General features: G+C 58.7%; 1 protein-coding gene across 1 annotated transcript; it reads right to left on the bottom strand.

Annotated features, from left to right (window-relative positions):
• Positions 1-593: 593 nt before the first annotated feature.
• Positions 594-16,203, bottom strand: SLC7A10 (solute carrier family 7 member 10). The gene is made up of 11 exons (XM_032613649.1): positions 15,909-16,203; positions 6,759-6,963; positions 4,502-4,653; positions 4,116-4,241; positions 3,884-4,037; positions 2,991-3,114; positions 2,805-2,908; positions 2,349-2,445; positions 1,998-2,147; positions 1,200-1,377; positions 594-957 (listed from the first exon to the last, which is right to left on the bottom strand). Exons 1-11 carry the CDS (start codon positions 16,057-16,059, stop codon positions 824-826), a joined length of 1,575 nt encoding a protein of 524 aa, XP_032469540.1. The 5' UTR covers positions 16,060-16,203; the 3' UTR covers positions 594-823.
• Positions 16,204-20,220: the final 4,017 nt, after the last annotated feature.

Genomic DNA, 20,220 nt, shown 5'->3' with positions numbered 1-20,220 from the left:
CTTTGCCCTCTGGCTGAGGGGTCAATCTCCCAGGCAGTACTGCGGGGCTGGGAAAGTGGGCACAGGGTAGAGAAAGCTGATGGGGTCTCTTGCAGGTCCTGAGGCCCCGGAAGATGTTACTTGATGCTTTCTCAGGGGGCAGAGGCTGAGGCACCAGTTGCCAGCAGGCAAATCCATCCCATCCTGTCTCAGCCTCAGTTTTCCCACACCTGTAAACCAGGGCCAGGCCGTGGGCTTTGATGTCCTGACACTCACTCCGTGGGGATTTATGGGAAGAAAGGCAGTTCCAGTGGGAATCCCGGGCTCTCCTGGGTGACCGAGCCTCCAGCAGGTGTTGCAGGGCCTGGGGGAGGGGCACACCCAGCGGCCTCCCAATCCTCCATGTCCCTTTGGGGCAGGGGCGGCTCCGGACCCCATGGTGCCAGCCCCGGAGAGGGAGTGCCTGGCTGAAGCGGCAGAGCCCCCGAATGCCAAGGGCCTCCTCCTGGGCCTGCCGGGCCCCCTTCTCCAGCCAGCTCCACGCATGCCCCCCACCGAGCGGTGCCCACCACCGAGAGGTGCCCACCAGGGACTCACCTGAGACAGGTACACCACCAGCCCTGTTTTATTCGTAGACCTTTCCAGGAAAAGCTAACGGGGCAGCGCTGACAGGGGACCCAGTCCCACATCTTCAGGGCTCCTCACCACAGGCCTCTAAGAGTAGGATCTCTTTTTTTCCCCAGGAAAAAAAATTTTTTTTTTTTTTTTTTTTTTTTTTTTGCAAAAACACCTCCTCATAAACAACATGTAAACAGAAACAGCTGCTTCAAGGCTCCACAACGTCTCATTCTGTCTTCAAGGGCTTGTCCGTGGCGGCGGGCAGTGGGGAGGGCTGGCAGGGGCCATTTTCCTCCTCCTCCGGGGAGCCCTGGGGGTAGACCACGAAACACAGCTCCTGGCCCCAGCGTGTCATTGACTCTGAGGACAGAAGACAGGCCGACAGATGGACCCTGGGGTCTGACCCTGTGGGACAGGGGTCCTCAGGGAGCTGCTCCCTCTGCGCATGGGACCTGGACACTTGGGCCAAGCCACAGGGAGACACTTGGTGGCGGTCGGGCCCCTTGTGGCCACCGCAGCTGCCGGGAGACCCCGCTCTAGGGTGAGCCCCCAAGAGGGTTCCATCTCCAGGCCCCGCCCCATCGGGGAGCTGCCTGGCTCACCTGTGAGTCTGTGCACACACTTCGGTTTGCTTCTCCAGAACACTCCCAGGAAGAAAATGGGCACGCCCGTGAGGATGATGATGACGCCCACCCCGCACACCATGGGCTCCGAGATGAAGCTGAAGACGAGCAGGAACGCCCAGAAGACCAAGTATGCGACGGGGACGAGGAGGTTCACCTGGGGGGCAGCGAGCGGCAGTGCCAATGGCACGGGACCCCTGGCTCTCCTGCCCCACCGCCCCGGGGGGTCTGAGGCCCTTTCCCCCCTCTCCTGGGAGCTGAGGCCCGAGGGGCCCCCTTCTGCCAGCAGCCCAACGTGGCTGGCCAGTTGGCCACGTTGTTGAGGGCTTGTCAATTTCAGCGGCTCTGAGCTCCACACAGCGACTGTATGTGCGCTTGCCACTCGCGCTCGGCTGAAGGTGAATGATTATTGGGTGTTTCACATTCCAGGCACTGAGCACTTCTCCAGCTCAAGGATTTATATTGCAAACGGGAGGACTTTTCTTTTAGCTCGGTTTTGGGTCTTCTGTTTTCTGTGGGCTCGTGGAATCCTGTGTGACCGTAATGTCTGAGCCTTATTTTCCTGTCTGTGAAGTGGGAGTATTCACAGCACCCACCCCACGGGGCTGCCTTACGGACTGGATATGCCAGTGGACACAGGGCCCTGGGCAGGGCCCAGCACACAGCAAAGGCTGGCCTCACCATCGCTGCCGTCGCCGCCCCGGGTGCCCAAACGGGTAAAGGGGTGGCCCTGACTGCTTCCACCACGTGGGCTGGCTGGTCCCCTCCGGGCCTCACCTTGATGGGCCTGTGGAGCGCCGGCCACCTCCAGCGTAGCACCAGCAGGCCCAGGATGGTGACGCCGTAGCAGAGGTAGTTGATGAAGGACACATAGTTGATGAGCGTGTATGTGTCTCCCACAAGCATGATGACTGCTGTGGCCCCGCCCTGGAAGAGGACTGGGCTGAGGGCCGACTCCCACCTGCCTCCTGTCAGCCCAGCAGGGGCCCCGGGCCTGCCGACTGGGGCCGGGAGGTCAGCGAGCCCGGCCCTCCCGCCCCCACCAGGGCCAGGCCTCATCCCTGCCATTACCTACGCTGCTGCGTGGCCCTGGCTCCCCGCCTTGCGAGCCTGGGTCCCCCAACTTACGCAGACGAGGAGGGCAGGGATAGGGGTGCAGTGTCTGACGTGGATCATGGCCAGCAGGCTGGGCAGGTGTCCCTCTCGGGCTCCAGAGAAGCACAGTCTGGGGGGTGGGGACAGAGGTGGGTGGGAGCCATGAGCCCAGCCTGGGGCCTCGCTGCTGGCCAGATCCCGACCTCAGTCTAGACCTGATGGCCCTCTTGAGCTGTCACCTCCGACTCCCTGCTCTGGGCCCCAGCAGCCCCACTGGGCAGTTCTTCCCCTCATCTAGCCCGCCTCCCTCTTGCTTTCTGTTCCTCGCAGTTGGGATCAGACATCTGCTTCCGGGGAGTTCATGGTCCCAGCTTCAGGGAGTGGGCCCCGCCGGGCAGCACTTCACTTCCTCTGGCCCCCAGCACTGCTCGTGTGTACCAGGGCAGCTGCCTTGCCTCACCTTGACCACCCTCTTCCCAGTCCAGTCACCTGGAGGAGGTGAACAGGTAGCCATTGATCCCTCCGAAAGTGGAAAGTGCCACGGAGACGGGCATGACCCAAGAAAAGTAGCCCAGCAGCTTCTCCCCGAAGGTCTGGGTGGGCACAGAAGAGAGGGGGTGCGTGAGGCAGGGTGGAGGCCGGGCAGGAGCCAGGACCAAGCGGGGCCCCACTCACCACGGCCACTGCGTTAGAGGCCAGCAGCTCCTGGGGGGACATGGCAGTGAAGTAGGCGACATTGGTGAAGGTGTACACGAAGGTCACCAGGGGGATGGAGATGAAGATGGCACGAGGTAGGTTCCTGGGGACGGTGGTGCAGTGTGTCAGCATCAGCCCTTGCGGGGCTGGGGGACGGGGCCTCAGGGTGGTGGGGAGTGGCAGGGGACCCAGCAATGGGAGCAGCTTTGAGCCTCCATCGCCTGGGTCTGCTGGGGGCCTTGGGGCAGCGATGGGGGCAGCACTGCTGTCCGTCTCCCCTCTAATCCCCAGCCCAGCCTTGGCACAGGCTGGTGGGAGGAAGGGCAGATGGAGAAGGGGCCACTCATATCCTGGGGAGGGGGGCGGATCTAATGTCTGGGACGTTGCATACAGCCAAAATCAGACTTGAAAATCCTCAAAGCGCCCTTAGAGCTCAGTCCACAGACCAGGGTCCCCTGGGACTCCCATCAGCACCCCCCCCCCCCCCCACCCAGCTCCAGCTGTAACTGTTCACTGTCAAGGTCCCAGCTGAGCATCAGAGGGAGCCATTGGCTTCATTTTTAGGGACCATGTTGTGTGCACATGTGTAATTTTTGGCCAAATGCAAATAGCTGGATCCATTTACAGCGAGACAATGATACTCAGTGTTTCTGAGGCCCAGCGAGGGGCCGTGACTCATCCACAGCCATACAGAACGATCAGGCTGGAACACAAGCGTCCCGGCTGCCTTTCCAGCGCCGTTCCCGGTGGGTAGCAGTGCGGTCAGGCAGATGACCAGGCCGGCCAGAGGTGACAGCGGCTCTGTGTGGGGAGGCCGCCTCTCCCACCCCACGCCACACCCCTTCCCAGGGCCTGGCCGGAGCCCCGCTTACTTTCGAGGGTCCACCAGCTCTTCGGTGACATAGTTGAGGAAGTTCCAGCCGCTGAAGGCAAAGGAGCCCTGGAGGAAGGCCAGGGCCAGGTGACCCACGGACGGCGTCATCCAGAAGTCGAAGGCGTTGCTGGGCCTCAGCTCCTCGAAGTGTCCTGGGGGTCCGGAGGTCAAGGGTCAGCGTCATCTCCCTGGCCCTGTGCCCAGCGCCGCCCCCCACAGCCCGGCCCTACCTTGGAAGATCTGGACAAAGCCCACGCCAATGATGAGTGACAGGGCCAGCAGCTTCCCGCCGGTGAACACATCCTGGATGCGCGTGGCCCAGCGCACGCTAGAGCTGTTCACCCACGTCAGGAGCACTGAGGAGGAGGGGCGGGTGGCTGGGTGGGCGGGCACCCGAGGCCAAGCCCCTCGAGGCGGGCCACAGCCAAGGCCAGCCCGGGCTGCAGGAGGGCGGTGTCCCCTGCAGCTCCTGGAGTGCCAGAAGCCCAACCCCTGAGGCCGACTTCACGGGGACTGACAGCTGGAGGGACCTCCCCCGAAAGTCCCCCCACGGGGGCAGGGAGCAGGGTGGGCCCTGGGGACAGACGCGCAGCCCGGCCCCACGGTGGACACTCACTAAGGCAGGCCATGGAGAGCGCACGGGAAGCGGCGGCCGGCGGGATGCAGTTGGGGAACACGGGCTGCAGCACGTAGTTGGAGAAGGTCATGGAGATGACGGCCAGGCTGGTGGGGTACATGATGAGGACGGCGCTCCAGAGCAGCAGGAAGCTGGAAGGAGTGAGGGCCCGAGTGGCTCGGGCCTCCCGGCACCCTCCCAGCCAAGGGGGCCTAGATATGTGGAGTGGGGCTGCACCCTGGGCCCCGGCACCCAGAGCTGCTGTGGGGGCCAGATACCAGCTTTGGTCCAGGGAGGCAGGGCCAACCTTGTTGAGGTCTCTGCTCTATTTATGAACTGTTTCAACAGAGACAGCGTTCAGCGCAAACAGCTACGGGCTGCCCTTGGGCAGGTGTGGAGAGAGACTCGGGAACCAAGCACTTTTCTAATGGCCACCTCGTCCCCGGTCACAGGCTGCTCCTGAGCTGGGGTGGGCTGTCCCGGGACCTCCAGTCACAGCTCCAGCTGTAGTTCTCAGCAGAGCCCTGTGGCTGCAGGTGGCTGACTCTGAGCTGTGATCCCCGAAGGACCGGACCTTGCAAAGACCCCTGGCTGGGGTGACAGGGATTTATAGCCCATCTGCCAGAATCTCACCTCTGCAGGGTGCCCACGTGGGAGTGAGGCCCGACGTGTTCCTGGGGGCTCTGTCTGCACCCAGGGGAGTGCCTGTCCGTGGGGGTGGTCCTAGTCCCCTGTCCGTCCCATCCTGAGGATACGGATTGCCTCATCCGGGGACACCAAGCTCAGTGGCTTCCTCTTGGTCCTCACCTTTGCTCTGTAGCCCTGCTTCCTTACCTCTTGCTTTGCACCACCTCTCCCCCTTTGGCTTCTGGGACATCCTAGCTCCATGACCCTCCTCCCATACTGGGTGCTCCCCGCTGCCCACCCTCGATGCTGGGTGCCCTTGGGGTGGGTCTTGGGTCCTCCTCTCCCTTCCATCTTCTTGAGTTTTCTGCCACACAGCAAAATTCTTCTGCTTTCTCGGGTCCCAGGCCCCTTTGAGGACCCTCTCCCCAGAGGAGAACAGCAGGGCCCCATCCTCCACTGCCCTGTTAAAGGCCCCTGACCACATCCCTCAGAACCAAACTTTAAATACTTCAGCCTAGACCTTTCGTCTGCGCTCCAGATCCCCCACCCAAGGCCTGACTCAGCGTCTCCCCGGACATGCCACCGACCCCACCTATGCGTTAGACCCCAACCTAAAATCTCCCTCTCCCCATCCCGGGAACCACCATCTATGGAGTCTCTCCAAGCCTCTCCTTCATGCCACACTGGCCACCACGTCCTCCCAATTTAGACTCCTAAATGGTTCTGGAATCTTCCTGTACCTTTGTTCTGGCCCTCAGCATGGCTCAGCTGGATAGCTGCAATAGCTTTGATGGCCCTCCACCTACAGGCTGCCCCGTCCCCGACAAGCCCTGGAGTCTACGATGGATCTGACCTCACCTGTGGCCGTGGCAGACAGACCAAGCTCGCCCAGGCCACCACCCTCCGTATGTGCTACCCGTCCTGGTCGGCCAACAAAACCCCACCCTTCCTCCAAGCCTTGGCACAAATGTGGTTTTTTCTGGGAGTCTTCTCTGGGTGGTGGGCACCCTGTTCTCTTGGCTGCTGGGCTGCAGCCTCTCACATATCTTCAAAGCAAGGATCCTCCTGGTCTTAATCACATTTGAAGGATCATTTCCCTTCTGCACTGTCAGCAACCTGAGGCCCGGGATGGATCTTTGTATCATTGCGTCCTGGCCCTCAGCACACAGTAGGTGCTCAGCTAACGTTCACATGAATACAGGAACGTCGGGAGCTATTTAAAGGGAACGTCTTGCAGGGCGTTGATAGGACTATCATGCACCCCCCGACCCTGCATTTAGTTTACTGATGTCAAGGTGTCCCTGCCTGGATGTTGGCATGATCTAGAGAGGTTTCCATAGTAAGGTCCTCCCCACCCATAAGCAACTGGGTGGGGAGTGGGGCTTAGAGGAGCTCTATTTAAAAGGAAGCACAGAGAGGTCAAGGGGCCAGCTGGAGTAGGGTGGGCATTGGTCCCACCCACCCTGGCCTTAGAAGGTTGCCCGACACCTCCCCTTCCCTCCATCTATCTATTCCCATGACATCCCTGCAATGTGAGAAGCAGAGGAGGACACTGGGGTCCTGGGCCCAGCTGGCCATCCATTCTGGAGAGGCTGTCACCACCCCACAGCTGCTGGTGCCCCACACTCACCCAGCCAGGCCCCCGAAGATCTCGGTGACATAGGCGTAGTCCCCGCCGGACTTGGGGATGGCGAGTCCCAGCTCCGCGTAGCACAGTGAGCCCAAGGCAGTGATGCCCCCACCCAAGACCCAGACGAAGAGGGCCAGACCCACGGAGCCACAGTGCTCTAGGACCCCCTTGGGGGAGATGAAGATGCCCGAGCCGATGATGTTTCCTGTGGGGGGAAGAGGTGGGGAGGCATCAGGTCTGGGCGCCCCCAGCAGGGCAGCCTCTCTGTGCAGCTCCACATGCTGCAGTGAGGAGGGGAGCCTGGGCTGCTCCCTCAAGGAGCCCCAGGGGCTGCCACGGGGCCCTCAAACCCTGCAAGTCCCTCTCTGGCCACCTCAGCTCCCCTCCCCAGCCCCTGGCATGGCGAGTGGCACTTTGTCCAGACAGGCTCCACTGCCAGAGATGGGTCCTGTTCTGAGTTCCTCTGCCCCCAACTAACAGCCATGAGGTGGGGTAAGCGCAAGCAGTGGCAGAGTGGCAGCCACTCCAGTGCATCCCCACAGGGCCCAGGCCCAGTCCCTCGCCCCTGGCCAAGGCCTCCAGTCTTGTCAGCCTCCAGCCACCTGGCTTCCTCCCAGCCTGGCCAGAGCTGGCCACCTAAAGCAAGACCTTGACCATGATACTCTCTTGCCACCTTCCTATTGGCCGAAATCCAAACTCATGGAGTGGCTTGGGGACTGACACCTCCTCCATGAAGTCCTCCTTGACCACACCGGTAAGGCTCCTCCTCCCACTTCACAGCCCCAGACCCTGCTCCGTACTTTATTTCTTTACCTTCCATCTCTTCTTTCCCTATTAGAGAGCCCTTTGCCCGCTGGGCTCCTCCCTGACCTAGGACCCATGCTGTGGACACAGACTCGGAAGAGACCTGGTTTCCTGGCATTGTTAAAATGTTTCAGGTCCTGGGCAAGGGTCAGTGGGGTGAGGGAGAGGAGCTGGTGCATTTTCAGGGCTGGGGGTTGCTTAGCAGCTATCACGGAAGGGATGGGGTGGATGATGGCAGCCTGGCAGGACTCAGTTGGCTCAGGCTGGGGTCTGGACACAGATGCCTCTCCCTTGGGAACAGCTCACTGGTTGCAAACAGGGGTCACTGCTCTAATCCTAGGACCACAGTGGGAAACTCTGGCTGGGGCTCAGGAGGCAGGGAACCTCTTGAGTCCCGTCTATACAATGGGACTGCTGTGAGGATTCAGCGAGGTACTGTATGGGAAGCCTCGGCTCGTTCACAGCTGTATCCAGATGTCCTTTGCATCTTCGCGTGGTTCTGTGTGTACCGTCTGCGGCCTCACCTTGGGCCTCCAGCACACAGTTGGTGCTCAATACACATCTGTTGAGCAAGCTACAGGATGAGTGACTGGCCTGATGCCCAAAGTGGCACCAATGCCACTGAAGGACTGAACTCCTCCTCTGTGAAGTGGGGGGGCAGCAGTCTCCACTTGACCCCCCCCCCCCAGAAGGGGACTGTGGGCAGTAGCAGAGAGGGTGGCTAGCTTCCAAGACTTGGGTGCCAGGGGAATCTGCCAGGTCATGGGTCACAGAAAGCCTGGCCTGCCCATGGGCTGAGTCTGAGTTTTGGAAGGATGGGCACTGTGGGGCACTCGTGGGGTCTGGGAGCAGAACAATGGGAAACGCTCAGAGGGCCATGCTGTGGGGTGCAGAGCAGGTTCCCAGGATGAGTAAAACGCTGACCACCCACTTAGCCCTGAGGTCCCTGGCATTTAGGGCAAAGTGGGCAATGTTCTGCGTTACCCGGGTCTCACCATCTGTGCAAATGAATCAGGCCACATCACTGGTGATTTGGACTAGGGCCTGCCCAAGAGGAAATAATCCCAGAACCCACAGGCCACATGAAGAAAAAAGCAACACTGCTGGGACCCGGGGCTCAGCCCCTGCACGAGATTGGCCCCACCTGCCGGGGCCCGGGGTGGGAGCGCATGTCCGTCAGGGCAGACCCTGCCTGCTCCACCTGCCAGGCCCACAGGCGGGTCTGGACGAGGACACAGCTGGGGCGGCCCATCTGCATGCGTTCCCTGTCCACAGTCCTACCCCACCCCCACCCGGCCGGCACAGATTTCCAGTCTGGACGGCCACGACGCCCCACTTGGTTTTCTAGTCACGTCCCAGGAGCCCTAAATACATCCAGATAAGGAGGAAAGAATTCCTGTCTCCCAGCCCCAGAGGTAAGCTGTGCCCTCAGCTCGCTTCCAGGGAGAGAGGGGCCGCTTCCTTCATCTACCACGGGGCCCAGGGCCTGGGTGGGCTGTTAGGCTTCTAAAGAGCCTTGGCGTTTGCTCTATCCAGCAGTAGAGCCTCTGTTCTCAGGACCTGGTGGAGTGGGATTTGCCAAAAGCCAGGGAGGTTGGAAGCCAGTGGGGGCTGGGTGGCCTTGGAAGGAGCTGGGTGCATCCAGGGCCCTGAGCCACCCACCTCGTGGGGACGCCCACCACCCTACGCAACTCAGCCTTACGGGGCCTCACGAGTGTAGCCCTCGGGGAAGCCACACCTGGCGCCTCGTCCTCTGAGGCTGGGATTTGAAAGGGACACATCACTTGTCTGTGCCCAGCGGCTGAAGACTCGACGGATGGGCCGGGGTGAGGATCGCTATTGTTTTAGACACATGGCTGCAGGCTACAACGCAGGACTTCTCCCCGCGTGGCTCAAAGGAACACACGTGCCAGCAGGTGGCTCTGAGCTCTCCGGGGGCCTCTTCCTCTGGGCCTGGACAGCCTCCAGCATCTGCCTCGGGTTTGTGCTGGAAGGTGGCAGAAAACCCCATCGAGGTCCACTGGCTGCTCTTGGCACCGTGTGGGCTGGACGGGGCTCTGCAAGGAGCAAGATGGGCGGCAGGCTTGGGTGAGGGACAGCGGGCAGGGAGGAGGAGGGATGTTGCTGAGGACAGGGGTGGGCGTCTCCAGCACTGAACGATGGCAGGAGCTGTGGAGAAGGGACCACGGAGCTGTAAGGCAGTGCTGCAGGCGAGCCTGCCTATGCCTCCTGGTGGTGGGTCCAGGCCTCCCTTCTCAGCCCTCATGTTCAGGGCCAGAAGAATCAGCTCTGCCCGACTGGGTGAACTGCAGTGGACAAGCCCAACCCTCGGGGCATCCTGGTCTGGAGGAAGAGGAGGGGGGGGCGGGAACCACAAACTGTGGGATGGGCCGGGAGATACTGCTGAGCACCCGGTCAGGTGTCTGATTGACGGCAGGCTGCAGAAATGTGGGTTCCGAGACCTCCCTGTTCCCATCCACCCAGTGGGACGGCTGCTCTGTGGTCCTTGCAGGTCCTTGGCAGGGCCAGAGCTCCGAGGAAGGTGGGCGAGGTTGTGAGTCCCTCAACTAGGGGGCCCCCCTCCAGTCTCCTCCCACCCCTCTTCCCTCAGGCCAAGCTGGGTGGTTTTTATCACATTAAGATGTGTGGCCCGATGGGGCTTACCCGGCTCCGTGAAGGAAGAAAGAGCCATTGTTCCCCCGGCTGCAGCCGTGAGCGCTGACCTATTTCTGGGAGGCATGAGCCGACCACGGAGGTCACAGGGGTGGACTGTGGAGGTCGTGTGGGTGGAAGGGGCCAGCTGCCCACCGTGTGTGTGTGTGTGGGGACCGTGCAGAGTTGAATCTGGGGGAGGGGTCAGGGACGTCCTGTCAGGCTGCTGGCACCACCCCTCATCCCTAGAACACTTTCAGGAGTCTGTTGTGTGACCTCAGGCCCGTGCTGCTCCCTGGGCCTCAGTTTCCCCTTGTGCCAGGAAGGACCACTGAGCTAGGGGGCAGCAGAGGGCTGGTGCAACACTGACTTTGGCTGAGGCACTGCTGGGCAGGAGGGACGCGTCCTGCACATCTGCACGGGGTCCGAGGAAACACAGTTTCTGCTTGGAGCCCTCTGTCCCGCATTGCGGCAGGTCTCTCCGCAGCTCAATGGCTTCCCAGAAGCAACGCCACCCCCAGGAAGCCCTCCCTGATCTCCCATCTTGATTCCTATAACCTGGCCCCTGCTCCTCTCCCATGGTACCTGGAGTATGGCCAGGAAGCGACTCCTTTATTTGCCATCCTGGGTGGACCCTGCATTCCCAGAGGGTGGGGTCTGTGCCCTGGCCTGCTGAGATGAGAAGCCCAAGCCCCCTAGAAGGACAGGGAACCCCCAGGGCCTAGGTCCCCTTACACGTACCTGGCCTATTGCCTGCCTCTTCAGCAAGCAGGGCCATGGTGGGGCCTCCTCCTGCCACGCTGGCCTGCTGGCCTGGGAGAGAGTAGCTCAGGGCTCCTGGGTCTGATCAGGGGCTGGCCAGAGGCCAGGCCTCCTCCTCTTGCCCTGGGCAATGAGTCCCAGCACCTCCCTGTTAGGATGTGACCCATGAGGGCTCTGGGGAAGAGCTCCAAATCCCTGTTGGTTAAGTCCCAAGGCCCCTGAGGCCATGGGCAGGGCCAATTATTAGTTGAGAACCCCTACATCTGGGTTTGAATCCCAGATCCCTCATGATGGGAGGCTGTGGACAAGGTACTTCACTCTCCGAACCTTCTTATCTGTAAGATGGGGAGATGAGGCAGTGATGTGGGTCTGTTCCCACATTGCCTGCTACATCAGAGGCCCCAGGAAGTGCTTATGGGTCTCACTATTGTCATCTACCACCGAAGCTGGCCCTTGGATCTGAACACTTTGGAACCTCAACACCCTGGGGTCAGCGGCCAGAGCCCTGCTTTGGGGGCCCTGCTATTGCTCTGGGTGAAGCCTGTGACTCCCAGCACAGTGTCCTTACGGTGAGCATGTCAGGCACCCCTCTAGGGGGACAGCAGTGCCCGCTGAGGTGTTGGCAGAACTCCAGGGAGGTGAGTGGGGACGTTTCCAGGACATGCCTGGAATTGCCAATTGGGCAGCGTGCGCCTCCGGCCTAACCCACTTTCCTTTTGAGAGAGGGGTGAGCAGGAGAGTGGAACTCTCTCCCCTGGACCTGCTCATCTCACAGTCTTCCCAGGTCAATTAATGGCAAACCATGCCCCCAGCTGCGCAGGCCCCAACCTGCTGTCACCCAGACTCCACTCTGCTATACCTTGTGTCCAGTTCAACGCATTTGGCTCAATCTTCCAAACACACCTAGGACTGACCCTCCTCTCAGCACCTCCACTGCTGCCACGCCGCTCTGAACCACCACCATCTCTTACCCAGGTGACTCTCGACTGGGCTTCCAGCTTCTGCCTCTTCTGCCCACAGCCTCTTCTCCACAGTAAGCCCCAGGCCATGCCATGCCGTGCCACCCCATACCATCCCACCCCACACCATCCCATCCCATCCCATCCCATCCCACCCCATGCCATCCCATCGCAACACATCCCATCCCATCCCATCCCCTGCCATCCCATCCCATACTACCCCATGCCATCCCTCTTCTGCCCAAAGCCCTCCCAGGCTCCCACCTGACAAAGAGAAGAAGGCAAAGTCTTTACTGCGGCTGCAAGGCCTACACAGACTGCACCCCATCTCACTCCTGACTCATCTCCTACCTACAATCCTCCCTCCTTCATTTTCTCACCTTAGTGCTTACCATTACCCTGGCAGCTAAATATTCAGCTTGCTTATCTGTTTGCTCTTTGACTCCCATGCTGGAACGTCAGCTCCAGGAGGACAGGGATTTTGTCTGTCTTGTTCCCTGTTATGTCTCCAGCACCTAGAACAGTGCCCAGCACTGTCCAGTACCTACCTGTTGAATAGATGAATGAGCGTGACCAGAGCTAGCAGGCCCCATCCTTGTAGCCAGAGCTGCTTCAGCCCCCAACGGTGTCTTAGAGCACACCAAGGGCATCTGACCCTGGGCTGGTTGCAGCCTCAGGTCCCCAGTTTCCTCATCTGTAAATTGGGGCTATGGTGAGGTACAGACAGCCTCCTGTGTGGTTTTATGTCCCCTCAGGGTCCCGGGGAGGATGGGTTGGGGTTCTGGAGAGGGCTATCCTCTGAGCAGCCCAGCACCTCCAGCCCCAGAGACAACGGAGGGACCTGGCCATGGCTGGATGAGTAGAGACTGGCTCCTAAGGAGACAGGGTTCATGAAGGAGGTCCCTGAGTTCTAGAACATACTTGAGTCTGATCCACAAACATGGGCTGGACATTTGAGTCAAAGGGAGAGAGCGAAGGACAGGACAGTCTGGTCGGTAGACCTGGCTGATTCCCACTCTGCTGAACCTGGGCACGACCCTTCCTTGGGTGTGGATGGGGAGGGAGCTGGTTGTGGTCCCTGAGTCAGGACAAGAGACCCTGTACATACAGCCCTGGGTGGGGGTGGGGGAGTCAGAGGCTATTTCTCTGTCCACCTGTTTGTTCATCTACCCATAGTAGAGTGGCGAGCTCACTAAATCCCGGTTGGATGAGCTCCCAGCTCAATCCTCAACCTTCCCCCATCATGGGCTCTGCATCTGGCCCCAATTGTGCCCTGCACCAGAGCAGTGTGAAGAAAGGCACTGGATTGGGAGAAGAGTCCAATTCTGGTTCCAAATTCCGAGTCCACCACTTGCAGCATTGTCATTTAACTTCCAACCTCAGTTTCTACATCTGTAAAATGGGTATAAAAATTCCCATCTTGCAAGGCAGGCAATCAAATGAGATAAAGGGAGAACATGTTTTCATAATGTGGTAAGGTGTGTTTTTCTGAATAGGCATTGGATGTGGTGATGTCTTGTGCAGTGTCTGCCCCAGAAGGCTCTTTTTCCTCCAGGCTGGCCCGTTCCCCTCCAGTTGTGCTTGCTGTAGCCAGCAGGTGCTGTCCTAAACACATTTTAGGTGGAGTCTTGTTCTAGCTCAAAGCCCTTTTATGTCATTCCATTCCTACTCCTCAGCCTGGGGCAGGGGTTACAAAGGGAGAGAATTATTGGATCTTCTGGGAGGGTCTATTTGGAAGTTTTGGAGATAATAAGCTGCTATCAAACAAGAAAGATTATGGATGAAGCTATAAAGTTTTCAAGACTTTTAAGGCTAAGCTATGACACTTGGCAGACATTTTTTACTTTGACCAGGCTCCCCAGGGCAGGAAAGTGGGGAAAGATGTGGGAGTCCGGGCTACCGGAACAGTGAAAGGGGAGGAAGTGGGGGCCTTCAGGACATCAGGCTGGGGAGGGCAGTGCAGTGATTCAGCCCACCCCTGCCTCCTCCGTCATCTGTCACCTTCTGGACCAGGTCCATTCTCCCCTTGTCTGTCTCCTGCCCAGTCCAGCCTCCTGCCTGCTGAAACCCCTCAAAGCTCCCCAGGCAGGCTTGTAGGACCACCCCTGAGTGTCCTGGGCTGGAGTCAGGTCATCTGGGTTCTGTTCCTGAGTCCGCCACTCTTGGCTAAGTCACTCCTAACCCCAGCTCAGTCTTCAAGGCCTGAAGCCAAGGGGGCAGTGGACCTGGAACAGCAAAAATGGTATGAAAAGTGGGGGAGCTGTAAGGGCAGAGCTGTGCTGCACAGAAAAATTCTTGCAGACTTAGCCTCATCCACTCCCACCATCACCACCAGGGCCCTCTTTTGAGGAGACAGGAGCCAGCAGCCTCTGCGTGACCTGAGGCGGATGGGAGGCAGGGAGGAGAAAGAGTAGGAATACAGCTCGAGGGTGCGCAGCCCAGCAAGTACCACGTCGCTCCCTGCACCTGTCGGGCACTGCAGCTGGCTCCAGACACAGTCAGCCTCTTGACCCCAAGGCCCACCCATGATGTATGGGCTTCCTCTTCCTGAAGGCACAGCTCTTGGAGAGGGTGTGGGCTAGGGCAAAGCTCTAACCAGTACCCTGGCCAAATCCCTGGAACCAGCCCTTCCTCTCAGCAGTCAAGCAGGGGCACTCTTGTCCAAGAAGGTCTCTGGACCAGATCGGGACCAGCTCCTAGAAGACACCTTTCCAGGTGCAAGTGGGTGAGACAGAGAGGTACCTGCACAGGGGCTGTGTGCTGGGGCAATTCTCAGTGCGAGTGCAGGGGGTGGCCAAGATCTAGACCCCAACCTTGGCCCAGGAACTCCCAGTGTGGGGGCAGAGGAGGAGGAGGTGAAGACACCAGTCTGCCCTCCTGAGCCCCCAACTTTTTCCATCTCCAAGGGTCTGAGGATGGGTGGGCAGTGAATGCACAAGCAGCACCCACTGGCTGGGGAAGGGAAGACTGGGCAGTTGGTAAAGTGAGAGTGGTCAAGACCCTTGCCATTCATCCTTCCAGGCTGTGTCTCCTGGGAGACAGGAGACGGAACAGACTCCTCCCACCACGAAGGTCTCTGAGGCACCTGGTGTGGATACAGGCACAGGTCTGGGTTAGCCAGTTCCTGAGGCATCAGTGTTCTTGACTTGGGATGGAAGGAGGAAAACCCCACCACTGTTCTCACTGTGCCCTGAGCCCTCTGCCTACCCAGAAGTCCCCAAGTGGGGGAAGGATGCACAGACTCATTCTCAGGTGGGGAAGCTGGGCTAGAGAGTGAGAGGATGCAGATGGGATCCCAGCCCAGGAAGCAGCTGGCCTTTCGCAGGCTGGGTCTGCCCACCCAAACTGGGCCTCCCCCAGTCACTGGCTGCTCCTCCCCCTCTGCCAGGGTCCTGCTGCAGAATTCTGCACTAATTATATACTCTGAACCGATTTCCCCTCTGGGCTGGCTCTACCTGTCCAGGCTACCCACAGTCCCTCCTGCTTGCGAAGAATAAATCATTCACACGGCACGGCACCTGGACCCTGCACACAGTAGGAACTCAGTTTAAGCCACAAGACCCAGAACTTGGGACCTTAGCGGGGGTCAGCTTACCGAGTTCCCACACTTGCAAGACCCCCGCACTCAAGGCAGGACCACAGCCATCTCCATGCTACAGACGAGAAGACTGAGGGTAACTGCCTTGCGGAAGTCCATGGCAAAGTAAAGGCGGGAGGAGGATTCCAGCGGTGGATGGGACCTGCACCTCCTTCAAGTGCAAAAATTCGGGGCACTTGGGGAGGTGGAAACAAGAAGCCCCGTGGCTGCTGTGTGAGGGGAGACACCGCAGGTGCCCCAGGCGGGTATCCCCTCATCCATGTTCCACCGTCTCAGACCGGTAGGCGCGCCCGGAGAGGGCTGCTCCTTGTTCCGAGCCGCTGCGCGCCTTAGGCCCTACCGCCCCAGGCATCCGCCCGCCCCGCGCCCGCTCACCGATGATGATGGTGCAGGCGCTCACCAGCCCGATCTCCTTCTTGAGCGCCACCCGCTCCGAGGCGCCGGGCCCGGGGCCCGGGCCAGGGGAGGGCGAGGGAGCAGGGCCCGGGTTCCCGCGCCCGCTCGGCTGCTGTGTGTGGCCGGCCATGTCGCTGTCCCGCCGCGTCCCAGCTCCCTGCGCTGCCCCGTCTGTCCAACCAGCCGCCAGGCAGCCCGTCCGTCCGGCTGTCGGTGCGCGCCGCTCTCGCAGGCCGGACAGCGCCCACAGGCGGGCGCATGCGCTGGCGCGGGGCCCTGGCCCTGAGCCCCGGCCCGCGGGGCCCAGGGAGGGGCGGAAGGAGGACCGGCCAGCAGCCCCCTCCCCCACCTTCCTTAAAGGGGACTCCCCGCCGTGGCCCCCACCCTCCCAACGCGGGCCTGGAAGGAAGGAGAGGACTTGGGGCAGACCTAGGAAGAACTTCCTGGACCCAAGAAGGCCTAGGAAGACGGCCTGGGGTGGGGGCGGGGGAGCAGGGCTCAAAGTCAGGACTCTCCCTGCCCTCAAGGAGACTGAAGAAGCTGGCAAAAATAATAGCCGTCTGTGTATTGAGACCTGCTGTGCGCCAGAGCGGCCATACTCCTTAAATCCTGACACGGACCCCTAGAGTGTGTGTACGGGGAGAGGGGTGGAGATTGGGCTCACTCTACAGGTGAAAGCTGAGGCCCCGGGATAGTAAGGAAGGTCACAGAGCAAGTGCAAACCCTTTCTGTTGCCTCCTTGGCTTCCAGACGCTGATTGGGGTGTGTGAGGTATAGCTCTCGGAGGGGTGGGGGCTTTGTCCAGGATCCCCTGGGGTCACGAGACCCTAAGCCCCCATCATCAAAAGTCTGGGGAGACAGGGTTGGGGTGAAGACTCTGGAGCCCCTAACCGTCATCCAGAGGGGACCCAGTGCCTGTGGGGGTCCTGGAAGGGGTTCTGCTCTAAACCTTACCTTCCCCCGCCCTCCGCCGCCCAGCCCGGCTCTGGACTGGGTCCGGCAGGTTCTGCAGGCAGACGCCTGGCCACAGAGTCGGGGCTCAGTGGACTAGAACTCGGGTCTTTGGCGAAGGCCCCTCGTCTCTTGAGTCTCTTCAGTTCAAGAGACGAGGCCACCTCAACTGCCCGGGAGACACGGAGAAGGGGCTGTGGCCCCTGGGGTCGCAGGAAGAGGTAGGGCTTGCAGGGTCCGAGGGAGGCTGCCTCCTCCTCCCGGAAGCAGTCCGGACTATGCAGCCGGGCCGGCGGGACAGACGCAAGGGGGGCCGCGTCGGGGGCCACCGGGGCGGCGAGGCGGGGCGAGCCTGGCACTGTGCGGCCGGCGGCGGAACAGCCTTTGTCCCTTCCTGGCGGCCGCCGCGACGCGCCGTCCCCTGCATGTGGATGAGGCCGCGCCGGGCGCCCCGTCCTTCCCCCGCCCGCGGCCTCGGGGCTTGCGGGGTGGGGGTGGGGGTCGCCCTGGTCCGACGGGCGGACCGGGGGTTGGGGCAGCGTCCAGGGTCGGGTCCCGGGCTGTGGGAGGAGCATGGGGGGCAGGCGTGGCGGTTCAGGGGGGTTGCGGGCGAGGAGGACCTTCGAAGTCGGGGGCGGGGACCTGGGAGTAGGGGCGGGAAGACCCTGGGGGGACGTGGAGGGGGAGGCAGCCGGGCGAAGCTTCAGCCCTTGCGCTCCCGTCGGAGTGCGGCATTCTTGGCGCCCTCCGCCTCCCGCCCCAGAGACGCGTTCAGGCCGACTCTCTTAAAGGAGACTGGCGCAGGGCGGGGGAGGCGCACGAGCTGTGCAGACTCTTAATTGTCTTGGGGAGTGGGGGGGGGGGGTCTGACCCGTTCACTCTCCGCACGCACTTGCCCTTGCAACGCTAGGGTCTGTTGGGAGAGGGTCCTGCCGGGGCTGGTGCCCCCGGGGGTTGGTGGTTTTCGAAGGGGAGCCTCTCATGGCACCTGGAATGTGTAGTCAGTGTTTGAGGAGAAGCGGTGACTCTAGGGCACTGTACAGGATGGAATTTGCATGTTGTTTTCCAGGCCCACGGTTCAGGAGGTGATTTTAGTGGCATAAACTAGAACCTGCAAACCCTGACGGGAACAAAGAGTTGGCAAGATTGTTTTACCGTCCGAAAGACAAGCAGTAGAAGTCACCACGTAAACAGGAAGAAAAAAAAAAGGAAAACCATAGGATCCTCTCAACACATTCAGAAAACAGTCTTCCACGTTTTAAACAAACCAAAAGACTCTTAGCAAATTAGACATAGAAGAGAACTTGCTCACATCCTCCTGAAGGCCTGTCTCTGTCGTGGCTCACTCTGTAGGTTTGTGAACCTTGACACTGTCCATCGCCCCCTCATACCCGGCACAGCTACTTTAAAAAAAAAAAAAAAAGAGAGAACTTTCTCAGTTTGACAAAGGTATCTTACCAAACCCCCAAACCCTCCAAGAAACAAAAAACAGCAAACAAAAGCCCTACAGCTAACACTGTGCTTAAGGTTGAATGCTTTTCCACTGAGACTGGAGATGAGAAAGAATGTTAGCTTTTCTATACACCACTGGGCTGGTCGTCCTCGCTGGTGCAATAAGGCAAGAAAAAGAAGGAATAAGGCGCAACCTTTTAATGACCAAAATCTGGAATGCTGACAACACCAAATGCTGGTGAGGATGTGTAGTAACAGGTGTTCGTTGCTGGTGGGAATGCAAAGTGGTACAGCCACTCTGGAAGACAGTTTAGCAGTTTCTTACAAATCTAAAATACTCTTACCATACAACCCAGCAGTCGTGCTCCTTGGTATTTACTCAAAGGAGTTGAAAAGTTATAGCCACACAAAAACTTGCACATGGATGTTTATAGCAGCTTTATGTAGAATTGCCAAAACTTGGAAGTAATCTAGATGTCCTTCAGTAGGTGAATGGATAAATTGTGGTACATCCACGTGTGAACCAATACTCAGCACTAAAAATAAATGCGCTATCAAGCCATGAAAAGACATGGAGAAAACTTAAACGCCTGTTACTAAGTGAAAGAAGCCGCCATGAAGAAGTATGAAGCTAGGAAAGGAAAATATAAAACTGTCATTTACATATGACATGATTGGGTAGAAAATCCCCCCAAATTTATAAGCAAACTTAAGGTTAATTAGTTAATTTAGTAAAGTAGCTGACTCTGAAACATATATAAAGAAGAACAAAGTTGGAGGACTTACACTACAGTTAGGGAGACAGGTGCAAGGATAAACAAATCAACTAGGAACAGAATAGAAAATGAGAAACAGACCCATCCATCTACGGACTCCCGTTTTATCACCGCAAGGTTGACATCGCAGAGCAGGGGAGAGAAGTGGGACAGACTTTTCAGTAAACGGTGCTGGAAATTAAGTATCCATATTGGAAAATAACAAAAACAAAAAAGCCTCTTCATCTCTACCTTACACCACACCTTAAAACCAATTCCATGGATGTGCGCATGAAAACAAAATGTATGTGTGGAAGGTAAAACAACAAGGCAGCTAGAAGAAGACTTAGGGGAAAGAATAGATTCATTTTCCTACACAGGACACAAAAAGCATGATGAGTAAAAAAGTGACAAATTGGACTCCATTAAAATTAGAAACTTCTGTTAATCAAAAGGCATGATTAAGAGAGGAAAAAGTAAGCCACATTTGAGAGAAGTTATTTCAATACATACATCTGATAAAGGACTTGTATCTTAAAAATATGAAAACTACAAATCAAAAGGAAAAAGACTTTTAAGTAGGTGCCTCACAAGGGAGGATGTCCAAATGGCTGGTGAACTTTTGAACAGGTGTTCAACCTCATTAGTCATCAGGGAGATGCAAATTAAAACCAGAATGAGATACCACTGTGCATCCACCAGAGTGCTTAAAATTAAACACCAGCGTCAGCAAGGATGTGGAGCAGCCCGAGGCCCTCATACGCTGCCGAGGGAGTGTGCGTTGGTGCCACCAGTTTGGAAGACGATTTGGCGATATTTCTAAATCCCTATAGCCCAGCTTCTCCGTTCTGTGTCAGACACCTGCTGGGTACCACCTCAGATCCTCCAGCCTCACCTTGGAGGCCTTGGTTACGTTTCCTTCCTTTTCAAGTACAACCTGCGGACACCTCCCATCACTCCCCCCCTCCCCAGGGCTTCTCTGCTACCCCTTGAGGCATGAGACAGTGAGGGATGAAACTGGTACCCACAAATTTGTAACCAAAAATGCAGGGGAGTTAACACACTTTGGCCCATCTTTGGACGATGGCAGATGGAAGCCAGTGGACAAATTCTCCCCCATTCCTCATCCCAGA

Source organism: Phocoena sinus, chromosome 19 (assembly GCF_008692025.1).
Source record: "Phocoena sinus isolate mPhoSin1 chromosome 19, mPhoSin1.pri, whole genome shotgun sequence".
NCBI lineage: Eukaryota > Metazoa > Chordata > Mammalia > Artiodactyla > Phocoenidae > Phocoena > Phocoena sinus.
Note: the sequence above shows the minus strand (reverse complement) of the source record. Positions and strands in the feature narration are given on the sequence as shown.

What these genes read in the sequence shown, in the direction of transcription:
- SLC7A10 (XM_032613649.1), bottom strand. Translation starts at nt 16,059, where the DNA reads ATGGCCGGCCACACACAGCAGCCGAGCGGGCGCGGGAACCCGGGCCCT. An exon ending in CTTTGTCCAGATCTTCCAAG is followed by an intron (nt 4,038 to 4,115) that starts GTAGGGCCGGGC and finishes CCGGACCCCCAG; the next exon opens with GACACTTCGAGGAGCTGAGG. An exon ending in CGCTCCACAGGCCCATCAAG is followed by an intron (nt 1,378 to 1,997) that starts GTGAGGCCCGGA and finishes GCTGCCCCCCAG; the next exon opens with GTGAACCTCCTCGTCCCCGT.